The sequence below is a fragment of the Hibiscus syriacus genome, unplaced genomic scaffold (genome assembly GCF_006381635.1).
Source record: "Hibiscus syriacus cultivar Baekdansim isolate YM2019G1 unplaced genomic scaffold, ASM638163v2 tig00111445_pilon, whole genome shotgun sequence".
In the NCBI taxonomy this organism is placed as follows: Eukaryota; Viridiplantae; Streptophyta; class Magnoliopsida; order Malvales; family Malvaceae; genus Hibiscus; species Hibiscus syriacus.
In genome coordinates this window covers 723,272-744,824 of record NW_024063096.1, presented here as the reverse complement: position 1 = coordinate 744,824, position 21,553 = coordinate 723,272, and the positions used below count along the sequence as shown (strand labels likewise).

The 21,553-nt window shown below is 35.6% G+C and overlaps 1 protein-coding gene and 1 long non-coding RNA gene across 2 annotated transcripts; one reads left to right on the top strand and one right to left on the bottom strand.

The window, feature by feature from the left end:
• Window positions 1-4,701: 4,701 nt before the first annotated feature.
• Window positions 4,702-5,670, bottom strand: LOC120163405. Its single transcript, XM_039173348.1, has 2 exons — window positions 5,594-5,670; window positions 4,702-5,047 (listed from the first exon to the last, which is right to left on the bottom strand). Exons 1-2 carry the CDS (start codon window positions 5,668-5,670, stop codon window positions 4,702-4,704), a joined length of 423 nt encoding a protein of 140 aa, XP_039029279.1.
• Window positions 5,671-12,382: 6,712 nt separating this feature from the next.
• Window positions 12,383-13,364, top strand: LOC120163447. Its single transcript, XR_005519654.1, has 2 exons — window positions 12,383-12,652; window positions 12,777-13,364. It is a non-coding gene; the product is annotated as an uncharacterized LOC120163447 (long non-coding RNA).
• The last annotated feature ends 8,189 nt before the right edge of the window (window positions 13,365-21,553 follow it).

Genomic DNA, 21,553 nt, shown 5'->3' with positions numbered 1-21,553 from the left:
TTAGAAATTTTAAAGTATTGGATTTAATTTGTAATTTGGAAGAAAACAGAGGATTGAATTATAAAATTTCAAAGTTGACAGACCGTTTTAAAAAGTGCAGGATGTTTAGTGACTACACTCATGGTTTGCCCATTTTTATTTATGAGAAAATATAAACCCCTTCCCGTGCGCAGGTTCTGAATAATTTCTAGTTTTCTCTTCTCTAACAACATTCATTTCAATTCCGATCTACTCGTCGTCCGACCTCCGATCGACGAACCGAAACCACCATCGTGTTCGTTATTGACCGAGGAACAAAACCCCTCAAACCTTTCGTCGTGAATCATCGCCGTTCGTCGTTAATTTCAGTCGGAAGTATCGTCGGTAATAACTCGATTTCAGTTGGTTTTTCGTCGATTCACGACGATCGGGTCATCCGTTTATGACACCTCCCGCACCATCGTATTCCTTGCATCGTTCCGAGTCCACCGGTGTTCTCCGTTTCTCCGTCGTCGCCAGCGCGTGGACGGGTGAGACCGTCAAAGTTTCCGACGTTTCGGAATCGAGCTCTCTGCCGCTCAAAATTGTGAACCGAGCTTTGTAAGTGTCTCAAAATCGCTTAAAATAATTTTTAGGAATTTTTTCCGAGAATTTTCCGACACTGGGTTACTGTTCACGCACCGCACGCGCCACCCCCCGAGATGGGCATCGTCTGGGTGATAAAGTTGTAATTAATTTATGTTTTGGGTGCTATTTGTGTAAAATCCGGGTGTTAGTTTTGTAAATATTTGCAGAATGTGGCTAATTTGGTAATTAATTTCCGTTAGAGTGATATTTGTGTAAAATAGTCGACTGTTGAGCGGCGACCGGCGTTGACCACAGTTGACCAGAACTTTTACCGGCTTTGACCGGGCATTAAACGACCTTTGACTTCGACCGAGTATACCTATCCTGACGTTTTTCGACGTTCCAAATCTGATTCTGTAGTCTGTTTTTTGAAATTCGGACCGAAGGCCTCGAAATTACGAGTCAAACCCATTGACTTTGATTTTGATCGAAAATTCCAAATTTTGGAAAAGTCGTATTTTATGCTTTCGACGTCTTGAATCCGAATTCGAAGTCTGTTTCGCCAAATTCGAACCCGGTAAGCTGTTTTCACTGATTTATCATCCGATTTTATCCGTTTTTCAGAATTAAGCTCCGTTTTTTATGTAATTTCTATTGATATGGATCTGAGGAAATATTGGAAGTTGATTTCAAGATCAAGGGCGTTTGAATGGAATTTAATGGTCGATCAGTATTGCACGGAAATCGAGATAATACTTTACTAACTCTTTATGCTTTATGGAACAAGTTGATATTGGTAAATGCATGAATAAGATAATGTTGGTCACTTTTGTGGAGTTGATTAATTTATACACTTGATATGAATGTGGTAGAAATTCGGTAACTGAATACGAATCGAATGACTAATATAATAGATTGAGAGATTGTTAGAATTAAATTACAAGTTTGTGATTAGTGATAAAGAAATCAGCTATGGATTTGTAACTTATATTTTATATCATTAAAGGTTAAATGTTAAAGGTACTTGGATGAGAAATTATGAGAATACTCTGGTAGGGTAAAATTACGAAAATACCCTTATGTAGTAGGATGACAATTGTCTATGGAAGTTGGTTAATAACTCTGAAAAGACATATTGATCCGATATAATTACAGATGTGCATAAGAAATGATAGTTTTGTTTAGAAAATTTGGATAACTGATTTTTAACACCAACAAGGGTTTGCGAAAGATGCTAGAAGTTTGTTAAGGAATAATTTCAAGATCAGAGAATATTCGAGAAAGCAATTAACCATAGAATCTTTAAATTATAATTATTTTCGTTAAGAGCTAATATCGAAATTATCTGGTTAAGAGTTGACACTGAATGAGAAAGTACTTTGAGGATTTATACTTAACTCGATTAAGTACGAATTTGATTGTTAAGATCATGACTTAGTACAGAAAACTCTTGATATTCCGTTGGTAAAAAGCTGAGAAAGCACTTGACTCGAAAATATCCGAGTTACGAATAAATACCTGAAGAACAATTTATCGGGTGCTCTTTTATCAGAATTGTTCAAAGGGACTGAAATAGATGATAAATTGGAATTAAATAATAAGATAGGATGGAAGGAAATGATTGAAATACATCGGATCTATAGAATGACCAGAATACTCCTGTAATGGAAATAACCCAAGAATATCACCAAGCTCAGGAATGATTGGATATCCTCGAGCTCTGAAATGAATGAAATAAAACTGATCACCAAAATTACCAAAATAACCTTATGACCTAAACTAAGTAAATGTCTTGGATTAATTAAGGAATCCAAATAAGTATAGGTGTTGGACTATCTTTAAAAGTAATGGAACACAATTTAAGTGAGTAGATCGACCCTAAAGTTATGTCAATACCTGAATGACATAGATATTACTTGAATGCATATTCATCTTCTCAAGTTTGGCTCGATGATAAATTTTGGAAGTATTCAGCTCAGCTAAACTATAGATCGCATTCATTACTAAGAATTGGACGTTTGTTCGACAAATCAACCACGAAGACCAAATTGAATGGAACGAAAGTACAACATGTATATGAAATTTAGAAACATTTGAATTACTCTGGAAAATCCCGAAGTAACTGGAATGGACATGACTGCTAAATGAACTAGGTAACCTCGATGACTGAGGATTTAGTAAGTGATTTGGATAAGTCTGGAAACTCTGATGAGTTTACATAGTGTACAATTACAATGGGTTATGAACAAAATAATCAAGTACGCCAGCATTACATGATATTGTGGAAGCGTGAAAATGAAATAAATACATTGGAAGATCTATTCAGCGATGATTCTGAAAATGATCTATGGATAAGAATTTGTGGTATTAAAGAGTAAATACCCTGGAAGAACAATGAATTGAACAATCGACAAGCATTAGTTCTGGGAACTATTCATCTAAGAGTTGTCCGATAATCCGATTAATTGACATAGAATGTAAATGTCCTGAACCTTCATTTCTTCCTTATCAGCTCAAATCACATTCTGAATAATTGATGATTCTGTCAGTTATTGAACTCTCCCAATAGTGATTCTGAATTCCGATATTCTATCGGTATACTGAAGATCCGTGTTCCTCTACCTGTTAAGATTATCCAATATCTTTGAATAATATCTGTAAATTCTGGTGTGTTCCCTACTCACATGAATATTTTATCTGATTTTCGATTTGAATTATGATCTGAACTTGACATGGATTCAGATATGATATCTGACATGGATTCTGATATGATACTTGACTTGGATTCTGATTTGATACTTGACCTAGATTTTGATATGATACTTGACATGAATTATGTTTTGATTTTTGATATATCCGTTTACGGACGGAACATGTTTTATTTGGGGGGTAATGTTGGAGGAAGTATACCTGGAGGCTCCTCGGCTGTGTGCTCAGGGCCTTACTGGACTTGACGGTGGGTGTATGGTTCTGGGGAACCTACACATTTTAGACTTGATGGATGGGCGTAGTGTTCATGTTTTTTGTAAAACATTTTACAAAAACCGATTTTACTGAAATATTTTATCTGTATCTTTTCACTGGTTTTACGGGAACACACTAGATAACCTATTCTGATATCCTTAACCTAGACATCCGAAATATTTCCATCTGAACTGAATATTATCTGTTACTACCTGAAATATCAATGGGACCTCAACTCAGCCAAAGAAATCTGTAAATATCTGAACCAATAAGGAAATATATATTTATCTGTATCTGCACGTTCATCAGCATCATCTGGTAGTTCTGTATTACTGAGCTTTCCAAAGCTCACTCTGTTACTTATCTTTTCAGGCTAAAAGAATTGTACCAGTGCAGCTATCGACTTCAGTAAGGGAGTTCTTCCGGTACTGTTTGCAGAGTACGGTACATGTGATTTGTGGGCATGTAATTGTATTTTGTTTTATATACGAGTCTGAAAATCTGTTTTATTTTGAATATTGATAACTTTTATTTTGTACTCATAAATGATTTTATGAGTTTACAAGTTTTAAGAAAAGTTTTAAATTTTCCGCTATTTTTACAGTAGATCGCTCCGGTGGCCCTAATGTGACACTCCAGATCGAATCGGGTTACCCGCATCGGTCTAAGGAGGTACAGATATGATCAAAAGGATTCACATGAAAAAATAAAAAAAAATTCCCTATAACTTCTGAATAAGAAGTTAGAATAAGCAGATCCAACGATTTGAGTTGTCGTTGTTTCCACAAATGTATCCTAGCGCATTCTTACAATTTCCCGACATGGGATTAGGGGTGTTAATTTACAGTAGCACTCATCAAGGTATTTGTGCAATTAAGCTAACATAAGGAGAGTTATGCCTATACAAGTCCATATAAACTACAAAAATTAGACAGCTGTGAAAATAACAGGTGAACGTGATCACCAGTCCCATGTCGCTTCACTCTCTTCCATCAGTACCACTCTTAGTTATGCACTTACTAGTCCATAAGGAGTTTTTTAAAACCAAGTAACCACTTGAATCTATAGCATAATCGCTAAAACTGCTGACATCGACCCCTTTGTCGAGCAACGCCAGGCTCTCAACGTAATTACTGACAGATGGAAGAGAATCCCCGACCTTAACTCCGTGAGGCTCAATTAGCTGACAGTTCAAATCGTGTAAAGCGATCTCTCCCTATCCACTTGCAATATAACTTCCCCATTGTTCCGAAACGCCAATCTTGGCGGCGGATACCATCCCCTAAACGTAGGGAATGCAAACACCTTAGCCCATGACTCAACCACACCGTACTCCTTCATCACCCAGCATTCAATCAACGTAACATCTATCATGTTATGCACTGCAATGGAAGATTCCCCATAGTTCATGATTGACAAATCATCGTAACACAAACCAATTAAGCTCTCAGGCAAACTTATCTCAAAAAACTCCTCAGCACTCACACCAAACCCCAAAATCATATTACTGAACGACCATCGTTTCTCTTCTGATATCCTAACCAATGAACAGCCCCGTTAACGAAAGTCGATAAGACATTAGCTTCATAATTAGGAGCAATGGCAGCAACCCTTCTCCAACAATTTTCATTCAGGGAAAACAAACAAGGTTGAATCAAATTATCATCATAGTCAACCCCAAAAATAAGTAGTTTGTAATCATTGGTTCCAGAATAAAAGCCAAACCCAAATTTTAAACGGACATAGACAAAGCTAGGAAGGGGCAAAGAAACGTACTTTTGAATCGAAGGGTTCCAGAAAACAAAATTCATAACACCACGGTAACATGTCCAAAGACAAATCAACCCATTGCAAGAACCAGCATACATAAAATTCGACACACGCAGAAAGACATGGAATTGAAACTGCTTGAACTCATCAAACCCATCATTATCATAGTGTGAAGAATAGTTTGCTTCGCTGTTTTTGAAGCCCCTGATGAGTAGTAAGGGAGTGTTGTTGGGTGGTATCGAAAGGGAAGCTTGGCAATGAGTTGAAACGAACGATGGGTCGCAAATGACTGTTCCAAGTTTTGCAAACTGACCTGTATTTCTCCAGGGACTCTACCGGGAGCCTTTTGAGGATATCGATGATCACTTCAACAGGCAAATAATCAGACATCTTTTCTTTTGTTGTTCCGTTTGATTTTGTTCCTTTTTAATGAATTTTAGAGGAGATAACAGCAAAGAACCGAGTAAGAATTGCTTTATTTTAATGATCGCCAGATAAGATTTTAAGGATATTAACCAATCGAAAAATAACGTTGGTGATAATGGGTAAAGAGGCCTTACTCATTTTCGCCGAGGTGCTATTTAATATTATATAATATATAAAATTTTGAAAACATATACAATATATAATTTTTGAAAATATTTATATAATATATAATTTTTGAAAATATTTATATAATATATAATTTTTGAAAACATTTTGAAAAAATATATATATAATATATAGTTTTTAAAAACATTTTGAAAAAATATATATAACATATAATTTTTGAAAACATTTTGAAAATATATATATTATATAGTTTTTAAAAAATATTTATATATTATATATTATTTTCATTATTTATTTATTTATTTTCTTTCTTTTTGTTATTTGGTCTGAACAAGGAGTTCAAGTTCAAGTCCAATAAGGAACCCAACCGGGTGGCAGGCCTGACCCAGCAAACCAACTCAGCCAAGAGTCCAGCAAATCGACTTGACCCAAGTTCGCCTGACTCGGTGAATTAGGGTTGCTAATTCAAGTAAAAGAGTCGCACATTCCCAGCCGTAGGATCAAGCATCGATCGAACGACCCAAATCGCATATCAACTAGGGTTGGTGAAATCCTAAGAACATTACCACACCGTTGCATCTTGAGCCGGATTTACAGCCAATCCAATGGCTCAGAACAGAGGTCAATGATATGGGTTTCTAATAACCCTAATCCGTACGGCCGCATAGCAAGATTCAACTCCACAACCCTCGGTTTTTCGGCTGGATCGGAAGAGATTATCCCATAGTAGGAAACTAATTTCGAATAATCAAGCCAACAACCCAAATCTTAGAGGACTCTAAACCGAATGGAAAATAAGGGACTCTTAATGTTATAAATCCATGCAAAAATCAAAGAAAAAAACAAGTGAGATCGAAGGCAAAAAGACTTGTAAACTTTGAAAAGAAAAGAAATAAAAAGGTACTTCCTTTACCTTTCTCGGTTTACTTGCATGTTGGTATTAGGTTTGTTTTTTTGACTCAAAATACAAAAAAAAAGAGACAAAGCCGATGATCGGGGGAGGGTTTTCGAGAAGTCTTTCTCATATCTAGCCCTCCCCGAGGCTTTTTTTGCGAAAACAAAGTGGATTTTCGAGGAGAGTGGATCAAGGGCTTTCGAAAGGTATAAGTTTTTTTCGAGTTTCACCTCCGATGAACGATGGTCGGCGAGGCGGTGCACGGTCGAAATCTGGGTTACCATGAATTCCGGTTGAATGTTCTTCGTTGGCTGAAGAACATTTTAGAGAAAATAAATGGGTTTCTTTTGATCGGTTTTGAAAGAAATGAGAAAATGAATTTTGTTTGTAAAATTTGGGCTTTATAGCTGACCCGAAACCCTACCGTTTCACCCTAGGATCCACACATTTTTATTCAGGTAAGGTTCAATTGCAACACTGGTCCTTCTGATCTTTGTGGAAACCCATTTTGTGCTTTTATTTAGTTTTAATTATAATTTTCATTTTAAATTCACCACTTACTTTAATCTTTTTTTAATTCGATCCTTTTTTTTAATTCAATTCACGTTTTTCACTTAATTGTTTTTTTAGGTTATTATATTTTATGAGTTTTTGATCCAACATTTTTATTTATTTCTTTTATTTTTATTTTTATTCATTTTATTTTCTTTGTTTTAATTTAATTATTTTTCACCTTTGTTTGTTATTAATCTTACAATTGACATTGTAATTCAATTAACTTTTTCTTTATCTTCTTCATTATTTTGTGTTTTTAATATATGCGATCCTTTCTTTTATTTGGCATTAAATTGTTCTATTATTTTTTTTGTATCTCATTATGTTAATTTTATGTCCATTTATTTTTCAGCATGTATGTACCTATGTATCTCTTTTCCTTACTTTATTTAAAGTATTATAATTTAATTTTTGTTAATTATTCCTTTTGAATCACTTCATATTTTATTTTATAATCTAACATCTTTATGACCTTTTTAGGGGCACTTTAAATCAATTAAATGTGAGTAGTTTGGATCAAATTTTTACTTTTTAATTCAACTTATAATTTTCTTAATTAAGACAACTGAAAATTAAATTAGTACCAAAAGGGCAGTACAATGGTGCTAATCCTTCATTGACTGTAATCGACTCCCGAATCCGATATATTTCTAGTAAAACGCAAATCAAGTAAGATGGTGTCCAATCAACCTAAATATTTTTTTAAATGATCGGTGACGGCTCTAACTCATTTATTTATATCAAAGCTCAATTTTGACCCACCCGAAAGATGACTGCGATAAAAACAAAAGAAGATAGAAAACTATGAATTTCTTCTTCCACCATACCTTCCCAACAAAAAGAGAATTGTAAAGAGCTGAACCCTTCTCCCTTAAATCTGCAGGTATACTTGCCCAAATAGAATCCTTTCCATCTACTGCTATCTGAAATTAAACAAAGCAATATAACATCAAAACTTAACCATGAACTTGACAGGGAAAATAACAAAGAACGAACGAATGAAAATTAAAAAGATGCATTCAATATGAGTGAACTCCACTGGTATAGACTCCTTAACTTCTTTATGTTTTGTGCAAAAGGAAATACTAGGTACCTTTAAGGCTTTCTTGACATTACCCTCTATAGCTCCATGAGGCTTTCTTTGTGGAATCCTTAGCAGTAGGAAAGGTCTTCCAAAGAAGCCTATACGAAAAATGAAAGATGGTAAAAAAAAAAGGGTGATCAGCATCTAAACATACCAAATGTGTGGATTCAGTTATCAGTTTAAAACCTGTATAGCCTTCATGTTCGTATTTGCTGGGATTGCGCTTCTTAAAGCATGCTCCGCGGTCCTCGGAAGCTTTGTTTCAGGAGAGTAAAGCACAGCATTTGCGGGCAAAATAGACCAGAAGTCCCAACCATCTTAAATAATAATAATAAAAAGCCACGTTATACATAAATAATAAAATAATTCAGAGTGATCAAAACATAAATAATTCGAAAGTTTAGTGAGTAAATTAGAAAAACTGAAAGTACATTGAGTAAAATAGGAGAGAGAATATAGTTCGGTGAGAAATGATATATTTTACCCTTAAAGAATACAAAAATAAGTGCCTAAACTCTATTTCGAAAAATGTTTTAGTGCGACTAAAGAATTATTCGTTAAGAAGAATTGCATAACATTTTCTTTGTTATCATTTTAGGTAGCCGAGTGTTAACCACGTTAAAAATTATGGTAATTTTGAAATTTGTTATTTAAATATTTTTATCAGATCTTAAAAAAAAATTCAAAAATTTTAAAACCTTAATTTAATTCCTTTGCCACTGTCGTCCACCACCAATGCCATTAATTGACTGAACACTCAACGACGTGTGACCTGTTAACCACCCATGACGAAAACCCCTATACTTTCGCAACCGATCGAACACCAAATCCTCATAAATTTATAAATTCTCAAATATAAGGGATTTAAAACCCTAAAACAAAATCTTTCATTTACACTATTTTTGGGTGTTCGATCGGTTGTGAAAATATAGGGATTTTCATCGTGGTTGGTCGGTCGGTCACACATCGTTGGGTGTTCGGCCAATTGACAACGTTGGCGGTGGCCGGCGATGACAAATGGATTAAAATTAAGGTTTTAAAAGTTATGAGTGTTTTTAAGACTTGAAAAAAAAATAGTTTTTTTTTTAAATATTCTTTTATTTTTTATTTTAAATAAAAATTCTCAAAATTACCAAAAATTTTAACGGCGTTTAACGCCCGAATACCTAAAATAATAACAGAAAAAACTTTATGCACTAAAACGTTTTTCGAAACATAATTTTGAACACTTATTTTTTTATTAAGCATTTATTTTATAAAGTGAAATTTGTTTTCAATAAAACAAACAAATCATAAATTTTAATGAATGACATGATTGTTTATTAAACTAATATATTTATGTTTTAATTAGACTAATATTTTAAATTAATTCAAGTTTTATTTTATATCTACCTGTAAATAGATATATTTGAATTCATTATTTTTCACACTAATTTTCACAAATTCTAATACATATATGCTAGAATAGGGAGAGGAAATTTCTTGAAAAATATTCGAAAGAAAAGGCTGCGAGAATGCATTGGAGAAAATATTCGAAATTTCTTTATCAAAAGTTGTTTAGGGAGGAAATTACTGTGCTACTTTTTTGAATTGGAGATGATTTTCACATGATCCTGTCCTCAGCTTCTGCGTTGGATGTACAGTGTAAAGTAGTATGTGTAAGTTTCTAAGAAACAACCAAATGTAAAGCTTAATTGACATAAATTCCAACCCTCTCTAATCAAATCCAAGCGAACACCAATGTGTTTTCATCTTCTTCCTCCTCTTCTTCTATGGTGAAAGCGACGAGGTTAGATGTGTTTCTTATCAGCAAGCAAGCAACTTCTCTCCGAACAAGTTAGTTCAAAGTAAAAACAGGTATTTATTGCATTTCGCGCTTTTGTATATTTTCTTACAAAGTTCATAAGCTCAAAATAGGTAAATACTTTATGATGAAAATGATAAGATGTTTTCATTTCATAAAAAATATATATTTGAAATAAACTGTCATCCTTGTTAAAAAAAAATAAAATGTTTAACATTATTGATGAAAATAAGTTGGTGATTCACATCTTTTAATTTAGACGGAGAATCATGGTCGTCGATCAATTTTTGGAGGAGGAAGAGTCTGTACTATCATAAGAAGGGAGAAAGAGGACTGGTCGATTACAAACTATCCATCCTCTTTTTCAGTCTCAATTAGGACATTTATAATGAAATTTAGTGCACATGTCAACAGTAGGGCTATGATAATTATTTGTAGGTCAACATAATTAGGTAGATTTGATAGTCGAATTTTAGGTCTCGTTCTGGCTAGGGATGGTCATAGATAGGGTTTCTAGTCAACCCGACCCGACCATAAAAATATACATCCTCCACTCGACTCGAACTTGACCCCATTTTTTGAGATAAATCCGAATCTGACCTGACTTGAAATAATATATTTATTGAAAAATATTATATTTATTCAATAAAAATAGTGATTTAATTGAAAAATAATAAATAGAGGGTATTATTATAATTATTCCTAAATATATAAGGTAAAATTATATTTGTTCGGGTCGGGACGAAACCCGTCGGGTTCAGGTCCTATGTCCTTCCTTAGTTCTAACGCATCATGTGATCCTATAAGAGGTATTGTCTATGTAAAATAGTTTACTAAAGGGCTTGTGTTCGGGGTGTCGAAACGATTTTTTTCCAAAAAGAATGAGATTTTGAAAACCGCGTCATTTTTAATTTTCCTCTTAACTGATTGATTTTAATTAAAAATAATACGATTTTAGGAAACCTTTCCTTTCGAAAAATTTAAGATTCCTTTTTAAAATAAAACTTGCTGTTCAAAGAATCGTCACCAATCCTTGATTAGGGTGTGATTGGGAACCCAAAAAATGTTTTTGCCATTTGAAATAAAAATTAATTTTAATTAAAACGACAAATTGAAGTCTGCGTTACCAGAAAATGAGTTCAGGAGTCAGTTACGTGCGAGGAAGGATTAGCACCCCCACAACGCCCTAAAATCGGTACCTAGTCGATTAATTAATATCTTTGCAACGAATTTCACAAGTTCAAATTTAACTTGATTTATGATCCCATAAGATAACAAAAATGCAAATTTTATAACATTCAAAAACAACAAAATAGATTTAATTAAAATTACCAAGCCATTAGAAAGATAAATAATATTCGATTATTTAAAAATAACGAGACCAGATCTTTAGGTGAGTTCTAACAACCTTTTCTCAAAAAAAATTTAAATAGTCGAATATTTCATTTTCTTTCGTTCCCAAATTTTACGATGATGAATCGATTTTTGGTGACACTGATGGGATACGTTTTTAATTTAAAATCGTCAAAACGACTCTCTAGTGAGTTAAGAGAAGCCATTCCGATAGTTTTAAATTAAAAATGTATTACTCTTAATCCAATTATGTGATTAGATTAAATCATGCAAATGAGGCTAACATGCTTAAAAAAATTACACCTAAACAAGTATGTACTAACAACATGCTCGAAATAATATATACATGCATACACTCGAAACAAATCTAAATTAACCTTACAAAAATGCAAAAAATATTAAACAAAGGGCTAAATTATAAAGAAAGTAAACAATAGGCTCCTTTCATAAAAAAATCATTTCTAGGTACTCTAAACACAATACAACCAAAGTACTACATAGGATCAAAATGAAAGTTTATCAAATTACACATCTAAAATAAAACAATCACAAAAAAATAGTCCTAACATGATACATGACTAAAATGAAATACATAAAACGTTAAAGTTCTAAGTCAAAATCCAGTGAAGTTCGGTTACAGGACCAACACGAAATGAACCAAAGATACAAGGGCCTAAATAGTTATTACCCCTTTTTCCTAAAATACAGATCCCCAGCTATCAAAACGTCGCCGTTTCACGCTTCTGTGAAACTACGCCGTTTTGACATGGTAATATATGGCATATTAGGGTAAATATTAAGCCCTAACTTCATTCTCTCCTCAGCCCTAACAAACCAAAGCCCGTTGTTCTCCCTCTCCCTCAACCTTAAACACAATCGTGTTCTCTATCGCCTAGAGCTCCGATGAGGAGTCCCCCACATACGCGAACCCACCTTGTGAATAAACTTGAACCCCAAACTTAGAATCTCTCACGATAGAAACCCAAAATCTAAAGGTAAAATAATAATAAAAAACCTTACTTTCCATGGCTTTAGGCTCCCTCAAATCCAAATTTACTATGGTAGGTTGTTTACCTTCGTGAAAGGAGGCGACCTTGCTCATATGGAAAAGGTTTTGGAGCTACCGAGGGTAAGAATCCTTTCTTTTTCTATCTTGGATGCTCTCGGCTTTTTTGGTGACTCGATGCTTTTTACCTTTTGTTTTGGGTTGTGAATGGCTCCTGGTTGTTGATGGGTTCTTGCTCTTTTTTTAGTATTTTGTTTCAATTCCCACTGATGACTCTCGTTTGCTCTGATTATCTCTCGATGATATTTTATTGTTGTTTTTCTGGTTCGTAATCGCCTCCACCTTGTTTGTGTTTTCCTTTTTGCTTATAATTGCTCCCTGATCCCAGTTTCTGATGGTTGCTTATTATTTTTCTGTTGTTCACATCCCTTGCATTCTCGAGAAACAAAAACAAATTCCTCCTAGGTATGGGCTCGAGCATGACGAATATGGGCGGCAGCAATGGCCTAGGTGGGTGGTCGACAAGCATGGTCTTTCTCAGTGAGTTTGCGCACTGTTTTGGAGTTCCAGATGGATCTACGCACGCTGGCTCGGTATTCTGGGTGAACTGGAACCGTTGGATCGTGAAGTTGGATCCAACGGTCCTACTATTGCGGCACTGGGAGCTGATGACAGAAAACCCTAACGGGCTACAATATTGGGCTTCAACCTCCAAATCGGGCTGCTCTATCCTGGGCTGAATCTTATAGTCCTTTTGTAATTAGGACTGTAGTTTGGACCTGTAACATAAACGTTTATTTAGTGCATATCATATATATATATTTAATCACTTAGTTACTTGATTATATATATATATATATATATATATATATATATATTAATAACCAAACGATAATAAACCCAAATCAACTTCAAAAAAGACCCCGGACAAATCGAGCATCTACAGCTACCCCTCTTTGCTCATTATCATGCAACAAGAATATAACAAAGATCAATAGATGATCAAATTTGTTCGACCATAAGAATATTGACCGATTAATTCGCTCTACTCTTCCTCCAGGGTGAGTGAGACTTGATAAATCTTCGGAAAACGGGTTTGTTCTCTATCGTTTCAGGGAGTAGAACTCAAACAATCTTCAGAAAACGGGTTTGATCTCTATCGTTTCAGGGAGTAGAACTCGAATAATCTTCTGCCTATGGGTTTGCTCTCTGTTTCTTTAGGGAGTAGAACTCGAACAATCTTCTGCCTACGGGTTCGCTCTCTCGTTCTTCAGGGAGTAGAACTCGAACAATCTTCTACCTACGGGTTCGCTCTCTCTTTCTTCAGGGAGTAGAACTCGAACAATCTTCTGCCTACGGGTTCGCTCTCTCTTTCTTAATGGAGTAGAAATCGAACAATCTTCTTCTTACGGGTTCACTCTTTTTTTTTCAAGGAGTATAACTCGAACAATCTTCTGCCTACGGGTTCGCTCTCTCTTTCTTCAGGGAGTAGAACTCAAACAATCTTCTTCCTACGGGTTCGTTCTCTCTTTCTTCAGGGAGTAGAACTCGAACAATCTTCTGTCTACGGGTTCGCTCTCTCTTTCTTCAGGGAGTAGAAATCGAACAATCTTCTTTCTACGGGTTCACTATCTCTTTCTTTAGGGAGTATAACTCGAACAATCTTCTCCCTACGGGTTCGCTCTCTCTTTCTTCAGGGAGTAGAACTCGAACAATCTTCTTCCTACGGGTTCGCTCTTTTTTTTTTCAGGGAGTAGAACTCAAACAATCTTCTGCCTACGGGTTCGCTCTCTCTTTCTTCAGGGAGTAGAACTCGAACAATCTTCTGCCTACGGGTTCGCTCTCTCTTTCTTCAGGGAGTAGAACTCGAACAATCTTCTGCCTACGGGTTCGCTCTCTCTTTCTTCAGGGAGTAAAACTCTAACAATCTTCTTCCTACGGGTTCGCTCTCTCTTTCTTCAGGGAGTAGACTCGAACAATCTTCTACCTACGGGTTCTCTCTCTCTTTCTTCAGGGAGTAGGAACTCGATCAATCTTCTTTTGCTTCACTACTTCCTTGTGAAGGCTTCTAGATGATTTGCTTCACTACTCTTTCGTGAAGGCTTAATTTTGATTTGCTTCGAAGGTTGAACCTGAAAATCAAATATCATCAATCATTAATGTATGCTTGAAAATATTATACTCAAAAATTCTGAGTTCGAGAAAATTTCTGAAAATTCATCTTCATCACGAAAACTTGTCTGAAAACCCTTAGATACTTGAATCTACTCTGGCGCAATCGTCGTCATCATTCTTTTCAGGATCACAAAACTAGTTATCTTCATCTTCATGCTTTAATATTTTCAATCTTCAACTATCATTGGGAAACCTGTAGACATTTAAGTCATCATGCAATGCTATGATCCTATTCATGCCTAAGATGTATGCAATTATGCAACTTAATGTATTTTCTTCTTCGAAGGAACACCATCTCCTCTGATTTCGATGAAACTTAGTTTCGTCTTGGGCATAGAACATTTGACCAGTTCACCCCAGTTAACAATCTCAACACCATATCTTTTGGCTTAACGAGACTTTGACTTCTTTCTTTCTTGAAACCGGTCAGTACCCATGACCAACTTCATGTTAAAACCAAATTCGACTTCAGAATACCTGCATTTTTCAAAACCTTTTACATAATAATACAAAATGATCTCATGTACCATAATATAAGCTTTATGTTTTAACTTTTTCAAAATTAGACGCTTGTAAAAGGGACATTGAAAAGGAAAAATATCTCTTTATTTATATAAACACAGAGAATTTTTAGGCAACTACATGACAAACTTTAATTGAAAAAAACAAAAGGATAGGCGTATTCAAATATCAATAATGCAAATGCTCTTGAACTGGCACGCCGTTAGAATGACTCGAGTGTAGCTTCTGTCAAAAGGATCTCTAAAATTCTGATGATGCCTAAGAGTGTGAAGCTTTTTCTAAACTCCCAAATCTCCCATTATTGGATGCCCTAAACTAGTATTGAATCTCATATGCATTCAACTTCTCCACTGGTTATTTCCATCGAGACTCATTAATCTTTGGTCTCAATCCTAATCACCAACTGCCATTGCTGTTACCCATGACAGGAGCTCTTTCTACTTCCAAAAACAATTTAGATCCTCCACCATGCACGAATTCTGAATTTAAAACTCAAGCCGCCCTTTGTGGGGTTTCAACTCAAGACCTCCTTTGGTTTCAAGACGCCTTTTTCAAGTTTTTATCTTGAACCCTCATTTTTATTCAACTTTTATTCTTCATTTTTTCTTTTCTTTTTCATTTTTTCTTCATTTTTTCTTTTTTCATTTTTTTTTCTCTTTTTTCATTTTTTTATCTTCAAGCAAAATTCCTCTTAACTGCATCGAAATTCACTGAATAGGGTAATTCTGACCCATCCATCTCAGTTAAGACTAGAGCTCCCCCAGAAAAGGCTTTCTTGATAACATAGGGTCCATCCCAATTGGGCATCTATTTCCCTCGAAATCCGTTTGAATAGGTAATATCCTCCTAAGCACCAGATCTCCTTCGTGGAATTCTCGACGGTGAACTTTCTTACCGTGCGCTCGTATCATCCGCTTCTGGTACATATGACCATGACAAATAGCTTTCAACCTCTTTTATTCAATCAAATTCAATTGGTAGAATATGGTATGTACCCATTCTGCCTCATTTAGCTTCACCTCTGACAAAACCCGAAGTGAGAGAATTTCCACTTCAATAGGGAGGACAACTTTCATGCCATAAACTAAAGAAAACGAAGTTGCCCCACTTGACGTCCGTACTAAAAGTTCGATAGGAAAACAAAGCAAACGACAACTTCTCATGCCAATATTTATAAGTCTCTGTCATTTTCTCTATAAGCCTCTTAATGTTCTTATTAGCCGCTTCCACTGCCCCATTCATCTTTGGGCGATAAACAATGGAATTATGATGCTTTATAATTGCTCACAAATAGAGTCCATCATCTTGTTGTTTAAGTTCAATGCATTGTCAAATATAATCCTCTCCGGTAAGTCATATCTACAGATGATTTTCTTCTTCAAGAACTTACATACCATTGATTGGGTAACATTTGCATAGGAAGCTACTTCTACCCATTTGGTGAAGTAATATATTGCTACCAGAATGAAACGATGGCTATTTGACGCTTTTGGTGAAATTTGTCCAATAACATCCATGCCCCACATAGAAAACGACCACGGAGCTGTCATCACATGCAACAGATAAGGAGGGGTGTGTATTCTATCTCCATAAATCTGACACTTGTGACATTTTCGGGCATAATTGATGCAGTCAGTTTCTATAGTTGACCAATACTACCCAAATCTTATAATATGTCTTGCCATTACATGCCCATTAGCATGGGTACTGCATATTCCTTCGTGTACTTCTTTAAGAATTATTTTGGCTTCTTTAGTGTCCACGCACCTTAATAAGATCTGATTCATGCTTTTTTTATATAGGGTCTCACCATTGAGCACATACCCCGCTGCCAATCTTCTAATGGTTCTCTTGTCATTCTCAGTTGCCTGTTCAAGATAACTTTGATACCTTATATATTGCAAGAAATCATATTACCAAGGTCTTTCATCTTCTTCTTCTTCCACGTGGGCTGGATACTCATAAGCCTTTTATATCAATAGGCATCATATTTGCAAGCTCGTTCATCTTAAAGGTTGCTACCAGAGTAGCCAAGGCATCCGTCATTTGATTTTATTCTTTGGGGAGGTAATGAAAAGTCACTTCTTCAAATTCTTCAATAAGTTCCAAGACTAATTTACGGTATTCCACCAGTTTGGGATCTTTTGCTTCCCATTCTCTTCTGAGTTGGTAAATTACCAAAACTGAGTCCCCATATACTTTCAACATTTTTACTTTGAGTTCAATAGCCGCTCCAAGACCCATAACAAAAGCCTCATACTCAGCCATATTGTTTGTACAATCAAAATTAAGTCGAATGGTAAAAGGATAATGCTCTTCATCTGGTGAGACCAAGATTACCCCAATCTCATACCCTATGGCGTTTGAAGAACCATGAAAGTTTATCTTCCAGTATTTACTAGTGGATACAATTGTTTCTTCCACTGATATAGCCATTAAATTCTCATCTGGAAAATCAAAGTTTAACGGTTCATATTCTTCAGAAGCCCTACTTGCATTGAATTCTGCTATGGCGCTCTATCTAACCGCCTTCTGGCTTACATACTAGATATCAAATTCAGACAACAAGATTTTCCAATGGGCTAATCTTCTGGATAATGCAAGTACATCCATTAGATACTTCAAAGGGTCGAGCTTGGATATGAGCCAAGTAGTATGATACAAACATATACTGCCTAAGCCTTCTGGTAGCCCATACTAAAGCGCAACATAGTTTTTCAATTGGTGAGTATCTGGTCTCGTATTCAGTGAACTTCTTACTGAGGTAATAGATAACCCTCTCCTTATTCTCATTCTGATCATATTGTCCCAATACACACCCCATTTAATTGTCATAAACTGACAAGTAAAGAATTAAAGGTTTGCCTGAGATGAGTGGTTCCAAAATTAGAGTATTCGACAAATATCTCTTTACTGTCTCAAATGCCTCTTGACAATCTTCACTCTATTCTCCTAAATTGTTCTTACAAAGAAGGCGAAATATGGGTGACACTTCTTAGTCAACTGTGGGATGAATCGAGCTATATAATTCAACTTCCCCAAAAATCCTCGAACCTCTTTATGTGTTCTTAGGGGGTGGAAAATCTTGAATGGCTTTTACTTTATCTTGATCTATTTCAATTCCTTTTGGGCTCACTATGAATCCCAACAGCTTTCCCGATGTTACCCCAAAAGTACATTTATTTAGGTTAAGTTTTAGTTGCCACTTCCTTAATCTTTAAAAGAGTTTCCCCAAATTCTCGATATGTTTCTCCTCCATCTTGGCCTTAACAATCATATCATCAATTTAGACTTCAATATCTTTATGCATCATGTCATGAAATAACATCACCATTGCCCTCTGATTCGTTGCCTCTACATTCTTTAATCCGAACGACATGACTTTATAATAGAATGTTCCCCACATAGTGAAAAATGTTGTTTTCTCCATATCTTCAGGGTGCATTTTAATTTGATTATAGCTAGAGAATCCATCCATAAATGAGAATAAGGAATTTCTGGTAGTATTGTCCACTAAAGTGTCTATATGTGGCAAATGAAAGTTGTCATTTGGACTAGCTCTATTAAGATCTCTATAGTTGACACACATTCGAACTTTCCCATCCTTCTTTGGTACCGGGACAATATTTGCTACCCACTCAGGATATTTAGCCACCTTAAGAAACTCGTCATCAAATTATTTCGTCACTTCTTCTTTAATCTTGACCGACATCTCAGGTCTCATTCTTCTCAGTTTTTATTATACATGCTTATACTCAGGCTTTATCAGCAGTTTGTGGACAACCAATTCTGTATCCAGACCTTGCATATCTTCGCATGACCAAGCAAACACATACTTGTATTTTTGAAGTAATTCTATCAAATCATGTATTCCTTCGACAGACAGAGTGGTACAAATCTTTTCTTCTCTCTTATCCTCATCTGTTCCCAAATTTAAAATCTTAGTAAGCTCTTTATGAGGTAAAATCTGTTTATCTTCATCTTCCACCATCTTTAACAATTCAAAAGGTAATTCACATCCCTCATTATCATCACAACTTTTAATTTCTTCTTGACATATGGGTATCTCGAAATCAATCTCCAAGTCAGGGTCATCCGCATTCATATCATTGATATATGTGTTCCTGAAAGAATAACGAAAGAGAAGATATATATATATATATATGGGAGAATCTTTTCCCATATAAATAGAAAAAATAATATATATATATATACAATAAAAAATGAAATGCATGAGAGAATGTTTGTCACTTGTGAATTAACAGAACACGTCTTTTATTGAATGCAAGTAAAAACACACAGCTTAACCATTTACACCAGATCACCTATTGTCCCAGGGTATGAACAATAGGGAAATGTTCTAGTGTATTACTCTGCGAAAGATTTGTAAACTACAGGAAGTTCCTCCATTGTCTAATTATTCAACACAAAGCCTGGTAGTGCAGGGTAAATGCTTGTAGCCCTCATTTCTTCAAACTCCTCATTGGTTATAACATTAATGCCAAAATCCTCCAAGGTATTCTCAACTATCACTTCACTGCTCCACGAAGTCCCTTGAAACATATGCCCTATTGATATGAAGATGTTGCTTAATGGCGAGAAGGTCATGTGTTCCCAACTTGGGTTCTCACCAGTCAACCTTGCCTTTTTCAATTCCCGACTCCTCTTAATGCCCCTCTGTTTTTCCTTCAAAGTTGGCTGATACCCTAAACCAAACCTATCTCTTTTAGTTATAGGGTAAATTGAACCTACTGGTCCTTACAACTGACACCCTATCCCTTGGCCAGCTTTTGCTCCTCTTCTGAAGGTCTGTTTGAGCCCCATTTTAGTGCAGTTTGATAATATAAGCTTTGGGATTTTCTTTTCCTCAGCCACAAACGTGGTATTGACAAACTCTAACGATCTGAAAGAACATTCATTATTCCACTTCAACGTATGGAGTTGTAGTAGAAACTGAAGCAATAATGTCTTCTTCCGTATGGATGCATACCAACCTTCCATCAATTGCGAACTTTAGCCTCTGGTGTAAAGTTAATGGAACTGCCCCGACCTGATGAATCCAGGGCCTTCCCAACAAACAGTTGTATGTAGGCGTGATGTATATCACAAGAAACTCCACTTCATATATCGCTGGACCAATAGTCAAAGGAATATCAATCTTGCATAACACTTCTCTTTTCATTCCATCAAAAAGCTCGAACCACGCTTTGACAGTTTCTCATCAGGGTACTATCCATTGACAACTTTTTCAGAGTCACCAAGGGCATTACATTCAACGTTGAACCATTGTTTATAAGTACTCTGGATAAAACATGCCCTTTGCACCTAACTGTAATGTGCAGAGCCTTATGATTGCCAATCATCCCCGAAGGGATCTCATCCTCAGAAAAAGATAAAAAGTTATCGGCTTGTATGTTAGCAACTAGTCAGTCCAACTTTTCTGTGGGTAACTCCTTCGGGACAAAGGTTTGGTTCAAAACTTTTAACAAGGTGTCGCGATGAGCCTCTGAACTCAGAAGAAGTGATAGGACATAAATACGGGCAGGCCGCTTGTGCAGTTGTTCAACAATGTCGAACTCACTATGTTTCAATAATTTTAAAAATTCCACTACTTCATCCTCCGTTTACCGGTTCATTGATAATGAGCTCATCATTTTTTATCTGCACATCGATACTCTTTCTTTTTTCAATAGAAATCTTCTTCTCCGGCTCTTTGAAATAACACATACCACTTCTGGTCAAGTGTCATACTTCATTTATTTCTTCTTGTTGTTTTGTCACCTCTTCCATTTGACAATTATACCTCCAGGGCACTTGTTTATTATTTTTGTATGGGAACGTAGATGGAGGTGTAATAATCACCTTTGGAGCTACCCTTTCATTCACTTGATTCTTGGGAGTAATGATGAGGGGACGACCAACACTATAGATTCCTTTGGATGACCGTTCAGAAGTGCAAATCTTTGCTTCTTCTTTTTCAGCCATTTCTTTAAAGAATTCGATTTCTTTATTGTCCATTATCCATTGTACCAACTCTAAGAAATTAGGACACTGTTGTATACTGTGTCCTGCACAACTATGGTAATGGTATACATCTTCAATGTTAAATTGCTTACAGGGTAGACTGGGCTTCAACAATCCCTCTTTAACCATTTGGCACCATACCCAAAACATGGGTGAAACCACTTCACTAACATTCCTAATAATCCTCCCTCATTTCTCTTCTATGGCTGCGTTAATCCTTGTTCCTGTATGGTTTGGCAATGGATTTTGGGCTATATTTGGTTGTTTATTGTCACCAAAATTGATGACATTCTTTCTTCTCTA

Coding starts and splice junctions, on each gene's coding strand:
- LOC120163405 (XM_039173348.1), bottom strand. CDS start 5,670: ATGTCTGATTATTTGCCTGTTGAAGTGATCATCGATATCCTCAAAAGG. Junction 5,048..5,593: donor GAGTCCCTGGAGAAATACAG/GTCAGTTTGCAA, acceptor TTCATTGGTTAG/GATATCAGAAGAGAAACGAT.